Source organism: Hydra viridissima, unplaced genomic scaffold, assembly GCF_058129835.1.
Source record: "Hydra viridissima isolate aposymbiotic clone 2 unplaced genomic scaffold, HvirCarnegie_v1 scaffold_3, whole genome shotgun sequence".
NCBI classification, from domain to species: domain Eukaryota; kingdom Metazoa; phylum Cnidaria; class Hydrozoa; order Anthoathecata; family Hydridae; genus Hydra; species Hydra viridissima.
The window spans coordinates 8,619,803-8,634,820 of NW_028324302.1; the positions used below are offsets into that span (position 1 = coordinate 8,619,803).

A 15,018-nucleotide genomic window follows, 5' to 3' on the forward strand; every position below is an offset into this window, starting at 1 on the left:
TTTTTTTCATTTTATTTTTTTAAAATGGTAAAAACAATTGAAACTCAAAAACTGTTGAATATTTTTTCAAAATAAAAATGATTATAGTTTTATAAATTTTGTAAAACAGATCAGTAACTTTCTGCAGATTGTTGCCAAAAAGAAAAACTTATATTGACTTTAAAAAACATGAAAAATGTGGATGAGAATAAGATAAAATCTGAGAAATGAGAAATTATTTTTTAAATGACCATAAAAGTTCTATTAATCAAAATGTTCTTTTCTTTTAATATCTTTGTAGCATTTCTGACAAGAGAAATAAACTTTCAAAGAACTTTTTTCTACAAATAAAATAAATTTTCTTATTAAATTAAAAAAAACTGAACCAACCAAAGACTTAAAAAAAGCATAACATAATGAATAGTACGAATGTTTCTTGCTAATAATTGCAGGAATTTACAAAGCTCGTACTTTGCTTTTCTATCTTTTCATTTACACTTATTTAAAATAAAGCATTTCCCAAAGGCTTTTATTTATTAGGAAATCCAAGTTATATGAAAAAAAAATTTTTTGGAATTTAAATCTAGTTGATTAAATGTAGGGTACACAAGTACACACCTTTTGGGATTAATACATTTAAGCAATCTTCAATTTCACTTTCACTGTCTTCGCTATGCTCATCAGTTTTTAATTTAATTAAAGTTTTTTTTCTTAGAAGTATGTTCTGTAATTCTTTAAGGTCTAAATCATCATGCAAAACAAGAGGATGCTCTATTGAAGACCCAATTTTCCTCATCTTAGAAAAATCCATTTTAATGTTCATGCTCTGATCTTTTAGGTCTCTTTCATCAGAAAGTTGATTAACTTTTTCTTTTTTCATATGATTATCTTTACAAATCACAACTTCATCCTCTATATTTAATAAGTTCTTTTTAATCAAATCTTCATTAGCATAATTTTGAAATTGCATGAGTTCTTGATCTGATAATTTTCTACAAGGTGCAATCACTAAAATAGAACATAAAACTTTTACATCCTTTAAAATAAAGATAATTAGTCTTATGATATCTATAGAGCTAAAAAATATTTTTTAAAGTTTGGGGAATATAAAATACTTTGGGGAATATAAAATACTTTGGGGAATATAAAATATTTTTATATAACACTGAAGTTGCTAATAACAAACCTTGTGGACTGATTGGATTTAAATAATCTTCAATTTCATTTTCACTAGCTCTAATATGCTCATCAGTTTTTGATCTCTTAAACTTTTCTTTTCTTAGATCTTTACTTAAGTCTAAATCTAAATGAGGTTGCTCTATTGAAGATTCAATCTCCTTTGAAAATTCAATTGGTATGTTCATACTCTGTTCTGCTGAACCCCTATTTATAGAAGAATTCTGAGAAATTTCTTTAGTGTAACTATCTTTACTGATCACACCTTCATCTTTTGCATTTAAAAAGTTCTTTTTAAGCAATTCTTCATTAAATTTATTTTGAAACAATGCCTCATCTGAAACTTTCTCTCTTTGAGATTCCACTACTAAAAAAAGAACTTTTGTAGACTTAAAAATAATTATATTTTTTAAAGTAAATTCTTTTTGAAGTTTACACTTTTGCAACTTTTAAATGTATAAAAATTCCACAACTCATGCATTTTATACATTATTTTTTATCTACAGAGAAACTTACAGTGTTATAATTTTGTTTATTTTGACTGGAATAAACCCTTAGCCTTAAAAAAAATATGTGTAACAAAAATTAGGTTTGCATAAAATGATTTCTCTTTAATTCTAATGAAAAAGCTTAGTGGATAAAAAAAAAAATAACTAAGTTTCTATAATTTTTGAAGTACTTTGTAATATTTCAAGGTTTTTTCTTCAAAGTTTTGAAATCAGAACAAAGTTCTAAGAAAGCTCTAAAACTTTAAAATAACTAGAAAAATCCACAGATATCTATTATTTGCAAACTTTTAGGTTTAGATCTTAAAAATGATTCATGAAAATTGTTTTGAAAATTCATTAGAAATATTATATTAGATACTTTTATTTTAAGGAAATTACAAATAGATTATTTAATTACAAATATTTATAATAAATTATAATAACTTAACTAAAATCTTTTATATCTTTTTATTGGTTAAAGAAAGAATACTTTTAGGCAAAAGATCAGCACACCTTGGGAGGTGATTCCATTTAATTTTCCATCTTCAGACTTAACAATTTGTGAAAGAACTTTTGGCTTTTCAATGTCTAACTTTTCTTGAAGGTCTGCATCACTTCCTGTCTCATCAGTTAGTAAGGAGACATTTAATTGACTATTTTCATTTTCTACATTTTCTCTCTTTAATGTTTTTCCAAGATCTTCAATTTCTACAACAGGCTCTTCAATTAATTCACATAAGTCTGAAAATAAAAAACACTTGGAACTGTTTTCAAATAATATTAAAAATTTAATTTCAACTAAGAAAATCATTAATGTAATAGTTTTAGCCACACGAATTTCTGTTGTAGTGTTTTTAGCTCAAAAAAACCTAAAAAAACTGTGAATAACTTTGCTAACCATAATCTTTTGCCATAAGCTTTATCATCCTGATCATTAAAATGGCTATTGCACCATTTAATATGCACAAACCTGCATAAACCTAAATTTTATTTGAAATAAAATATTTTCCATTAAAAGGCTTACACAACATAAATAAAATTACCTTTTTCCAACTGTTTATCATCATCTTCATTATGTTTTTCTTCATAATGAGAAACACTTTGAGATTTCTCACCTTCATCTGAAGATGAATCTTTCAAGTCATAAACTATATTTGAATATAATTTTTGTTGATTTAATGAAGTAACTTCCTTGTCAACTAACATTTCGTCAACAAATATTTTTTCAGTTATCTCTGTTTGTGGACTGTAACTTAAAGTACTGTTGTCTGACTTTAAACTTCCATGGGCCAGAAGAAGCAAATTTAAAGGCAAAGGAGCACCTTTTTGAGTGCTAATTATTAAGCTCCCATCACCATTAACTACAGATTTATCAAATAAAACATCTGTGTTACCTGTTTTAATTGAAAAACTATTATTAGTTTCAGTTGGACTGATCATTAAATATCCTACATCACGGTCATCATCCTCCTCTGGTATTGGCTCATCTAAACAAAAAATCTTTTAAAGATTTTTAAACAAACCCACTTTAGATGTTTTTTACATGAAAAATTCTTTTCTTACTCTTTTCACTCTCACCTAATAGAATGAAAAAAGAACTGAAAGCATACCAAATTGGAAAATACAGTTTTATTATTATGAAATAAAAATTTAATAGTCGGATTTGTAAAAATACAACATTTAATGACCATGTGACACTATCTGCTTGTGTTAGTGGAAAATATAGATTTTTCAAGAATTGCATTTTAACTAAATAACATATTTGCGTAATTTTGAGATTTTAAAAACTGAAAGATTGAAAGGCCAGAAAAGTTGTCTTTTGTCACCTCCATAGTTTTAAATAAATAAAAAAAAATAGGGTTTCAATTCCTTTAATGCCCTTTAAAGTCATTTAACATTTAAAACCTTTAACAGCTCTTTCAACAACTTAAGTTTAGAATTGGGATTAAAGATTTAGTTCAAATTAAATTAAGTGTTTCATTTTTGCATGCCAAAAGAGTATATTTATTGGTGAATTATTTTTAAAGAGGTAATCTTGTTAAGGCATTCAGTTTTGATTGATATTAAATAAATGCTGAACAGGCTATTAATTGATGTTGTGTTAGCAGACAAAAACTAAATTACAAAGTTACATTCATTAACACTTACTTTTAATTAAAAACTATTAATACCTTTCTCAATAATTTCAGTCCAATCAGGATCTTTATAAATAATTGAATCCCGCTTTCTAGCTACAAATACCATAGAACAACCATAACAATACAAATATATTATGCAGTATACAACAAAGCATTTCTTTTAATGCAAAAGTTTGGTGCTATGACTAACCTTTTGAAAAAATACTTTTTATAAGGAAACTGCCATATACTTTTTTTGTCTTTGTTTTTTTAGAAGAACTATCATAAAACCATGCGCCAGATTCTGCCCTTATATCTCTAAAAAAAAAATACTGGTATACTTTTACCATAATCCAGTGATTTATCATAGTTTTTTTTTCTCTTTGTAAATAAAAAAATAGTATTTTAACAATAGCTGTTTATGTCTGTGCTAAGTTATTATGTAGATTTTCTAGAATCATTATCAAAAGAGCCAAAACTTTAGCAAAACAGCAAGCTAAACATCAACAGTAAATGATTTAAATTTTTTCCAACTTTAAATTGAATGTCCATTCCAGACTTCTTTGATACTTGGTACAGCTCATGGGCACATTTTAAAAAGAAGAATGATACATGTAATATAATAGAAAATTTCTCTTATCCTTTCTCTAAAAAAAACCACAGAAAATGGTTTTTTCTTTAACTAGTCTTTATAAATGCTTTAAATAAACATGAATTGCTCTTTATTTATAATAGTGTTTATTATGCACTATATAGCTCACAGGTAGGATAAAGTAAACAATAAGGTAATAAAATAAACCAAAAAATGTTTGTACCTGATTTTTGCACAAACAGTACATAACCATGAGTTTTCAGCAATTGGTGGGTCAATTGTAACACGACATGACTTGCACACTTTTCCACTACAATTGGGACAGAGAGCACCAGAGTTAAATATAAGACCTAGTGGAGTTCGGCAACGCTTGCAAACTCTTCCATATACTTCATCCTCTCCATCAGGAACACCCTTCTCTCTTAAGTTGTTTAAATCAATCTTAAGGTTTCTGATTAAAAAGAAAAGAAAATAGGTGAACACCAACAGGATTTTATATATATATATATATATATATATATATATATATATATATATATATATATATATATATATATATATATATATATATATATATATATATATTATATATTATATATTGTATTACATCTAAAAAAAAAAGACATATAATTATATTGATTTTTATCTGCACTGAATTTTGGGTTTAGGTAGTAAAAAATGGTTGGTAATGAATGTAAATATTCTGAAATTAAATTTCAAATAAAACTTCATTTTTTATCAAGTATTTTGCTGGATTAGTTTTGATATTGATGTAGACACAAGAACCTAGTTAATTTAAACTGAAATTACAAAAAAACTGTTTCTGATGATTTCAAGTTATCTCAGCGTTATAAATGAAAGAATTAAATGGTATTCAGTGATTAACCTTATGACCTTCTCACTGTGAGCTTTTTACTTGTAAACTTTACAGTTTATAACTTTCAGCACATTACAAAATAAGTAAATAATAGGAAAAACTGGCTTTAAAAACATTTGTAAACATCTACTATATACAAAAACACACACACACACTTACTCAATTTTACTTTTTTCTTGAATTCTAATTTCTTCATCTCGAGCTACTACTTTTAATAAAATATTTTTCTCTGCTTCTGTAAACTTTCCAGCATCAATATCAATAACAGGATCAAAAGCATTCTTAAAAGTTGCCATTTACAAGTATCTTTCAATACACTATAACTAGTTAGATATTTTTGCTTTTAAATTAAGCAGAAAACCATCTTTTAACAGTGGTAAGATTAATTGAGATCTTTTCGGCTCAAAAACTGCAACGAACAGATTCAGCAACCAGCCTTGTTTGTCAATATGTCTTTAGAATTTAAACAAAAATGATTTATCCAAAGCCATGAACGTTGATTTTAGTACGTATATGTCACCATAAAATATGTTAGTGATAATTAAAAAAGGATTATTTATTCTTGCGTATTTCAGCGACACAGGTCTTCGTTGATCTTTTTTTAATTGACCGATATTTGGTGTTTACATGCATAATAGGATCAACCCATTAAATAGTCTCTTAAACAAAAATCGCGAAGCTTGAACAGCGTTAATCTGATACTGATAGTATTTTATATGTACAGTAATTTTAAAAATTTCTTAAGCAAGATTACGGAACTACTTTTCGTTGGTTTTAATTCAACTCAATTTGATGTGCGAGTGAAAGGAAATTTAGTAACCCTTTTTGATCAACAGTCTTGAAACAAGTAGGAATCTTTTGTAATAAGGTTTACAGACAAAAGAGTTTGTAATTTATTAAATTATTTTTTGGAATTGAAAAACATTCAAAGGTAGATATTAATTAAGAACTAAAAGAAAAAAAAAGTTCTTAAAATGTATAAAACCTTTCCTATATATCACGAATTTAATTGAAAAATCCACTGGAAAAAAATAAAAGTTTTGCTCCAGTTAATTTTGATTTCATAATACCAAACGTTTAAATGTGAATCGATAAGGAAATAGTTTCATTGAAACTTAATCATACCTTATTTGAAATACTTAAGATTTTATTATAAAAACATAGAGTTATTCTGAAACTGTTTTCGACTTAAAATAAAATTTAAATGTCTTGATTTACTGCTATCGATGAAAGAAAGAGCACCATAGACAAAGTGCCTTTTCATCGCACACTTTCAGGAAGCTTTGATTTTTTGACAAGAATTTCATAGGGAAAAAATGAAAAATCGAGTATTTTATTATTTTTTAGCACTGAAAGGGTTTTAACAAAAATAATTGTTTTGTTATAAAAAAATAACAACGTATTCTTTTTTTTCAAATCTTTTTGTTCAAGCTTCTTTTACCATTTTTTTATCTTAATGTATAACATTGATTTTCTGCATTCGGCTGCTGGTTACTTTGTAGACGTTTTTTTAAATTTTGATCAGAAAAACCTCATAATATCTTTTTTCTCCATTTATATCGTGAGTTATTAATGGAGAAGTCACATATAATACTTCTACTCAGGTATCCACTTAAGTCAAGTTGTTTGCTCACAAGATTCAAGTCAAGTTGTTGGCTCACAAGATATTGGTTCAAGCATTTCTAATATTAAACAATGACAATTAGGATATGTGGTCGGACATGTTATTGAGAAACGGTTAGGTATAGATGTCAGTGTATGAATGACATTAGATATAGGCAATTCTTTTTAATCGCATTTTTCTTGATCAATAAGTTTTGAAATTACTTTTAGTTTTCCTTCCTTTCCCATTTTTCATTTCGAAGGCGTAATTCAAATCTTTCCCCAAAAAAAATGAAATACATATCTAAAACAATACCATATGCATAATACACGAGAGATTTTCAAGAAAGCCATTATTAAATTGTGGACAATTTACTAATTGCCCGATGATATTCATGTCGAGGAATTAATTTTGCTTCCATTACTTTAACTTCTGTTATTTTAAGGGTAAATCTATGCAAACAGCACTAATCAATTACTCAGACTCGTTTCGAAACGTGCTTTTTGCTCACATATTTCTTGGAAGTTTTTTCGACGCTCCTGGTTTTCTAATGTATTTAATTTTTTCCTTTTCTATAGCGGTCACAGCATAATAGTTACGGTGTCCTAAATAAAAATTTAAAATGAACACTAAATGATTATAAAACTAAATCAATTAAAAGAGCATATTCTGAGAATGACTTTTTTTGAAGTTCTTTTGAAATCGCTGCTAATTTGAAAAATATTCAAAATTTATCAAAGTGCTGTTAAAAGTCGATATTGTCCTAATTTCTCCACAATTGGAAAAATCCGTCTACAGACCGAGATCTTTAAACAACATATTAATATTTTAATTGATGGTTAATAAATGGCTTTTGAAAAAAAAAATTCTAGTCAAAAATCGCCATTTAGTTTTGCATCAAGTTTTTTATTCTTATCGTTACGCAAGCATTTCGTCAAGTTCATTAAAAAATTAACCTTTTTGTTTTTCAAAAAGTAACTTAGCAAAATGTCTATGAAATAATTAAATGGCGCTTTGACTGTATCAAACATAAAGATACTTTCCGTGAAACAAAATGGATAATTTTTTTTATCGTATAAACAATTTCCGAGTTGCAAAGAGAAACATGATTTTTTGGGCAAACTTACGTTGAATCGACACTAAAAATTTAATCTTCAAATTTTTTAAAACCACGACCGTCGGAAGGTCTTATGGATTGAAGAGGGGAAAAGAAAAAAAAGGTGGGGAAGGTGGCACTTAACAAATTCCAACAATATAGTCAGCACTACATTAATTTTTAATTCAATAAAACAGGAAAATATGAAATAAAAACTTTTTTTTGGAAAATCTTATTTTAATAAACCATTAATAATAATAGAAAGATGGCCTGTTTTTTGAACAGTTTTTTAATGCCTGTTGTAGCTTTTTGTTTAATTTCTGCAAATAATGTCTATTTATGAAAGTAAAAGGTCTACGTTTTAGAAATAAAAATAATCCAACGTATGTAAAAACCTTATTCTTGATTGAATTTTTTTTATTGGTTTATGACGCAGTATGAAACAATTAATGTAAATTTTAAAAATTTAGATTTTTTTAATTATTATCTTATATCCAAAGTTTATTAATGAGTTTAGAAAATCTATGCCATGTGCCTTTTATTTTAATTATAAGATTGAATTCATTCTTCGTGGATGACAAACTGGTAACTTATACATATTCCTATTTCAAAAACACGATCTTCATAAATTGATAACGAAAGTTGTGCTCGACTGACAAAGTAAAGCCGTTCGTTGCGCTATAAAAAACAATTATAAGATTGATGTTGCAGCGGTCTTTAAAACTCTTTATAACTTTCAAGATAAAAACAGAGGGAAAAAAACGAGCTTCAAAGTTAATAACAAAAATGTTAATGTAACTTTTAACATTCCAGTTCCTTAAAGGTTTTAATAAAAGATTACGGGAAGCACACTTTTGTAATTAAAAGTATTTATCTGTTGAATTAGGGAATGTAAATCGGAATAATATGAAGCAAACAACTTATATATCATGGAAGGAAAACAGAGTGTCATATATATATATATATATATATATATATATATATATATATATATATATATATATATATATATATATATATATATATATATATATATATATATATATATATATATATATATATATATATATATATATGCCTGATTTACAAAATCTAAAGAAAATTTGCTCATCGTACATTTTCATAAAGAATTTGGATATATTTTTCAAAAAAGATGGATCTACTCTTTATTGTGAGTCAATATGGGTTAGAAAATGTGTGTAAAGAGAAAAAAATTCTCCGGGTTTTTTTAATGTTCAAATAAAGCTTGATATAAAAACAAAAAAAAAGGAAACAATGTATAATGTAAATAAAAAAGAAAAACTTTATGAAATACTTAAATAACTTTATGAATGTCTATCAAAATAAAATCAATCTTTATGTAAAATTCCATCTTTAAAAGCACTCAAAAAAAATGACTTCCTGAAACCTCTGTTGCAAATCCCTGAAAAAAAAATTAAAATAACTCATCGCGATTATTAAATTCATGTAAACTTCTAAATTTCAGGGCGACAGTAGAGGAGAATAAGAATTTTTAAAGTGTCAAATAAAGAATTGAGAGGTAGTTAGTTCGTCCTAGCTAACATCAAATTGTGATTTTTTCTCGAACTAAACTTTTTTTAAATTATTAGCAATTAAAAAGTATTAAGTTAAGATGCAAATATTTTACTTAATCTCGAAATATATCGAAAATATATGTGGTTTCAATTTTTGTTTTTTTGTTTTTTGTTTGGTTAAATAAATGAAAAAAATAATTCACAATACTAATGAAAAGCTAATAAAAATTCTAAAGGTCGCGAGTGTCAGTTAAATTGCGCGTGTGTATATGCATAATGCATTTGTATATATATACAAATGCTCTTTAATAACATTTGCTAAATTTTTTTCTGTTCAAATTTTTAAGTTTTTGTTAAATTTTTAAATCAAACTTTTTTCTAATATAACATAAATATGAGGTGCTTTTAAGATGATTAAGACGAGTTCATATTTTAAATCTTAAAGTTAAATTTAATGACCTCACTCCTTTTTACGCTTCGATGGTGAACAGGTGCTTCTCCCTCCTGTAAATATATACTTCTTTGATACTTATATTAATTAACATAATATATTATGTGAAATTTTATAAAATGTTATCTAAAAGTAACAAATAAGTATATTATAAATATAATATTGAAATATAATAATAAAAGTATAAAATCAAAACAAAATAATATGCAAAGATAAAAATAATTAAATATGATATAAACAACATTTCTGATTTATTTCTTTAATTCAATACAAACGCATTAAATTATTATTTATGTATGATTGATAAATTGCGCGTTGTAAATATTAATGATGCTCACTTGTTGAGAAAACTTCGAAACTTAACTTTAGTTTGAAGAAGCATCAGTGTTAAAAATAGCATAGTTAATGACACGGTTGGGAATTGAGAAAGCATATTTATAGCAATAACAAATTTTATATTTTATTGTTCTTTTACTGCTAATAGAATATGATTGGAAAACGATTTGCTAAATAAAAAGGTTGCAAAGATCACAGCTGAAGAAGTTTAAACTGTCATAAACTAAAATGCTCAAGCTCGAAAGAAATTTTGATATTTTTGATAATGCAGTACATATATCTCCTCGCGTATATCCTGATTTGTTCTCCAATTATAGTAGAAAAGTTACAGCTGCATCATACTCTCTGAATGAACAAAACGGAACAGAATGCTCGCAGCGTAAGAAGGTTACATTTGCAGACGAGAAAGGCAGAAGACTATGCCACGTTAAACTTTACGTTCCCGATTCATTTACTGTTTGTTATCGACCAGATTTTAGTCCGCCGTTAATCATTAAGGATAAAATGGAGTATAAAGTTGCTTATAATGAAACTCAACTTCATCTCAAAAACGTCAGTTTGTTGTTATATGGCCTTACCACTAACAAAAACCTTTTCGGGGCAGTTGCTGTGAGAAATCTGGCTTTTCATAAAGAGGTCAAGATAAGACTTACCTTAAACAAATGGAAAACGTTTCAAGATGTACCTTGTAATTTTATGCAACAGGAATTTCGCGGAGATATTGATCGTTTTGTATTCGTTATTCATTTGTTAACATTAGAGAATGAAATTTTGCAAAAAGGAATTGAGTTTGCCGTGAGATATTGTGTTAATGATTCTGAACACTGGGACAATAATGGGAGCCATAACTATAAACTATAATAAAATGGAGCTGTATAATAAACTAAAGTGTGATCATGTATACTACTAAAAAAAAAAAAAAAAATCAACATGCTGCATATTTTTTATTTACAGATACCATCAGTTTTTTTTTTTTAGTTTTCTATCCTTTTTTTTGTTTTCAAGGTTTTAAAGTAAGCGGTGGGAGCTGACATCAAGCGGGTGACGCGAGCAATCACAAATAAAATCAGGAAACCAATTCAAGTATCCACTTAAGTATCTCAGTGGGTTGTGGGGAACTTAAACGCAGAAGCTCTTACCTCTGATGACTAGCAACCGGGTGAAAAATAGTCGCGTATTTTTTCATTAGGTATACTATATAGAATATAGTAACACAAACCCGCTGAGAATGGTATGTATAAAAAAAAATTTGACTGATGACATTGAGGATCAGTGAGCGCATCGAAAGAGGGATGCGCGAAGATGGTGAGCGTCATTATCGAACTAATCATACGTGGTGTTTGATAGCATTTCACGACACACAATGAATGGCAAGAGTGATTCACACTTTTAAAATCAGTTTTTATGAGCTGTAAATACACTAGCTGCTAAGAGGCATTATGACCACACATCAGTAATTAGAGATTATGAAGATTTCTTAATATTTATTTATTGCTCATGGTAGATGATATAAAATTGCGTCGTGAATGCACCATAGAATGATTTAAAATTTTACAGTCTGTTTAAGCATGAAACTACTTCATCCTCTAATTTCTAGGAGTACGAGATATAGGTGCCATAGATGGTTCTTATATTGAAACAATGAATTGCAGGCAACAATTTTCAATCAAATTGATGGGCAAAAAAATTAAATAATTTCGGCTGATTAAGTTTAAGTCTTACTTATTTGATCCAAATGTTTTTTGTTTTAAGTATATTTTAGAAAAACTGAAGATTTTAAGTAGCTTGCGAAACGCTATAAATATTTTTTTACATAGGGGTTCATTTTCCTTTGCAACAAGTTGCAGATAAGCCGGTATGCTAAAGGGCTGCTGGAAAGGTAGTAAGTACACAAGCCAATAAAAAAATCTTTCTAAGGACATTTGAAACCAATTTACCTAAAGCCCATATAATTTTTGGTGCTGAAACCTTATTTAGCATCAGTTTTTTTTATTACCCACAATTCTCTCACAATATGACATCGGTTGTATATTTTGAAATAAGGAAAATTTACAACATAAAAAATCATAGTTTCACTTTTTCACAATTATATTAATGTGTGGGGCGAAGATGAAGAAAATTGTAAACATTATCTTTAAGTTTTACCCGACTAAAACACGCTACATTCGAAATAGGAAAAGAGCGAGTCAACCACAAACACACCAGGTGGACACATGTCGTGTAACATGAAAAATGAATAAGTCACACCATAAATGATTAAAACTGTTTTCGCAAACACGACTTGAAACACAATGATATGATTTTAATTAGTAAAGTTCTAGAAAGTTCTGTAGCCACTCTGATATAAAGACTAATAAAAAGAAAACTAGTAAAACTTGTTTTAAAGAATACCATGACTCAACAGTTGAAACGAAAGTACTGAACGAACTTGAAGAAAAAGAAATCTATTGTCTGAACAAGAATTCAAAATAACACCTGCGGACAGATAGAAAAGGAACGGTTGAGAAAATCTTTTAGATTTTTTTGAGATTTTTTTTGGGAGATTTTTTTGTAGATTTCCTTGGACTCTCTCTTTGGAGAGATGTTTTCGGGAAAATTTTGATGAAGATGTATTAAGAAAGAGTTATGAAAGATTTTAAAAAGAACTTTAAGAGAAAGAAAAAATTTTATGAGATTTTAAGAGATTATATGAGAAAAGAATTTAAAAGAATTTTGAGAGATTTTAAAAAAGGATTTTATGAGAAAAGGATTTTTGAAGATTTAAGGAGAATTTAATGAAAAGAATTTATGGACAACTTAAAGAGGAACTTATGAGAAGGATTTGGTAAGGAAATGTATTTGAGTAACTTTCAATTTGCGTTGTTATAAGTATTAATGTATTGTTATTTGTATGAGTTAATATTAAGAGAATATATATATTGATGAGAAATAATTGAGAATATTAATTAAGAAAAATAAGTAAGAGAAGAAAAATCAGTCGTAAGTATTTTTACTTTTGTTTTCATTTTAAGTAAGGCAATATTATTATTATTATTAATAATATCTTTATTATTGCTATATGCGTTAACAATTGTATTAAAAAGTCTGATGTTCCTACCGCGCGTCTAAATTATTCTGCTTCATTCTACCGCATCACCATAATCACATTAATCATCTTTAACATAAAAGTAAATAAATAAGTAAATAAATAAATAAATATAAAAAAAAATAAAATAAAATCCGCCGCCCTCACACTCACATCGCTGTTGTCATTATCGCTGTCCCACACTTTTGCATTACTCAATATACTCTGAGCACACATAATAAAATTAAAACATAAAAATTAATAAAATCCACCGCAATCACATTAAATTACTACAGTATAAGTATTTTCACAAACTTAATCACAAACTTCCAAAAACTTAATCACAACTCATTTATTACTTAGTCTTCAACCAATCAACTCTGTTTTTCCTTAGCAAACCTAAATCGCTCACTAAATTATTCAACTCAGTTTGTGTAATCAATAGAACGTTGAAAGAAAGAACGTTGAGAAACGTTGAAAACGAAGAACGTTGGAACTCATTTATACTCGGTTGACTTTGGAACTGTTCTGTAAAGCATAATCAATAGAGTGAAGTGGCTCAGGAACAGAAAGTCCTGGTCCATGTTTTACTGGCCAATTAGCTAAAGTAAAATTAGGATAGACAATTGCTTTCTTATTTTTCGAGTTATTACCAGAAATATTAATGCTGCAAAAAAAAAAAAAAAAAAAAAGAAAATAGTTACTCGAATGATTTTTTTGCTCTTTCCATATAATTGGTATTGAAAATTTAAAAGGCTTCTTTCTCTATTATATACCATTTCTCAAGATGCTTGAGATGAACACAAGTATGAACATACTTAGTGAGGAGCCCACATTACTTAGTGAAGAACCTATATTAGTCTTGATTACTGATTTTTACATCAAAATATGCAAAGTGAATACACATCGCTTTAATATGATTTATTGCTACACCAGCTTGAAGGTCAAAAACACACACGTCTCAGGAAAATTAATTCCAATCAACTGCTGTATGCTGACTGCCAATGTTCAAATCATGTTTTCATACAATAATCCACGGCTCGATCCGGCGCTTCTACACCATATATACGTTATGCCTGTAATTTTGCATAATTCCAAATAAGATCTTTCACAGATATGGCCTTTTCTAATATTAAAAGTTCTTTTGCAGCGTTTAACTGTCCAAATGACGAGGTCCACAGCCGCTAAGTAATTTTGCTGGATGCAAGGTTAATCACATAAAACACAGTTTATTGTTTCTGCAATTAAACCATAATTTCTGCACCAACGAATAGTAGAGTCCAAATTGTTTGCAAATCTTAATACAATTTGGGCCAGAGAAACGGAATCAAACACAATCTTTAAGGTGAATCGAAGAGCCATTAAGTAAACAATGAGATGATGCTGATTTAAGTACAAAAGATTTTTAACAAAATAACTTAAAAGAGGAAGTAATCTATCATTTATTTTATCAACTTTTAAGTTTTTCTTATACTCATTTGTTTATTACTAATTGCTCATCATCGTTACTTTTAAAAGTAGTCGCTGTGACCGTGAAAACCATATTATTTTTCAATATTAACATTTAGTTTAACAAAATTTAATGGCGTTTAAAAAATGGCGAACGTTGGCGTTTTGGTAATGTTTTTTTCTTCAAGTTTATGTTTGAATACTTTGCATTGGTCATAAAACAAATTGGATACAATTTTCTTCATTTTAAACAAT

General features: G+C 27.5%; 2 protein-coding genes across 10 annotated transcripts in view; one reads left to right on the plus strand and one right to left on the minus strand.

Annotated features, from left to right (window-relative positions):
• LOC145180777 (uncharacterized) overlaps positions 1 to 6,031 on the minus strand; it is a 29,097-nt gene extending 23,066 nt beyond the window's left edge. For 3 of the 9 annotated variants that reach the window (XR_016450849.1, XM_090082317.1, XM_090082315.1), the window contains exons 1-8: positions 5,389 to 6,031; positions 4,576 to 4,803; positions 3,972 to 4,078; positions 3,815 to 3,874; positions 2,687 to 3,130; positions 2,157 to 2,384; positions 1,166 to 1,522; positions 598 to 987 (exon numbers count right to left, since the gene is read on the minus strand). Coding sequence is in view for 7 of the 9 variants with exons in the window: in XM_090082317.1 (XP_089938443.1) it covers positions 598 to 987; positions 1,166 to 1,522; positions 2,157 to 2,384; positions 2,687 to 3,130; positions 3,815 to 3,874; positions 3,972 to 4,078; positions 4,576 to 4,803; positions 5,389 to 5,525 (1,951 nt within the window). In the remaining 2 variants the exon portion in view is untranslated. The other 6 variants (XM_090082318.1, XM_090082316.1, XR_016450850.1 and 3 more) reach the window with 4 other exon arrangements.
• LOC145180787 (protein phosphatase 1 regulatory subunit 3B-like) lies at positions 5,943 to 11,178 on the plus strand. Its single transcript, XM_090082323.1, has 2 exons — positions 5,943 to 6,076; positions 10,399 to 11,178. Exon 2 carries the CDS (start codon positions 10,479 to 10,481, stop codon positions 11,109 to 11,111), a length of 633 nt encoding a protein of 210 aa, XP_089938449.1. The 5' UTR covers positions 5,943 to 6,076; positions 10,399 to 10,478; the 3' UTR covers positions 11,112 to 11,178.
• Positions 11,179 to 15,018: the final 3,840 nt, after the last annotated feature.

Bases quoted from the DNA above. Each gene is read 5' to 3' on its own strand.
- LOC145180787 (XM_090082323.1), top strand. From the start codon at position 10,479: ATGCTCAAGCTCGAAAGAAATTTTGATATTTTTGATAATGCAGTACAT.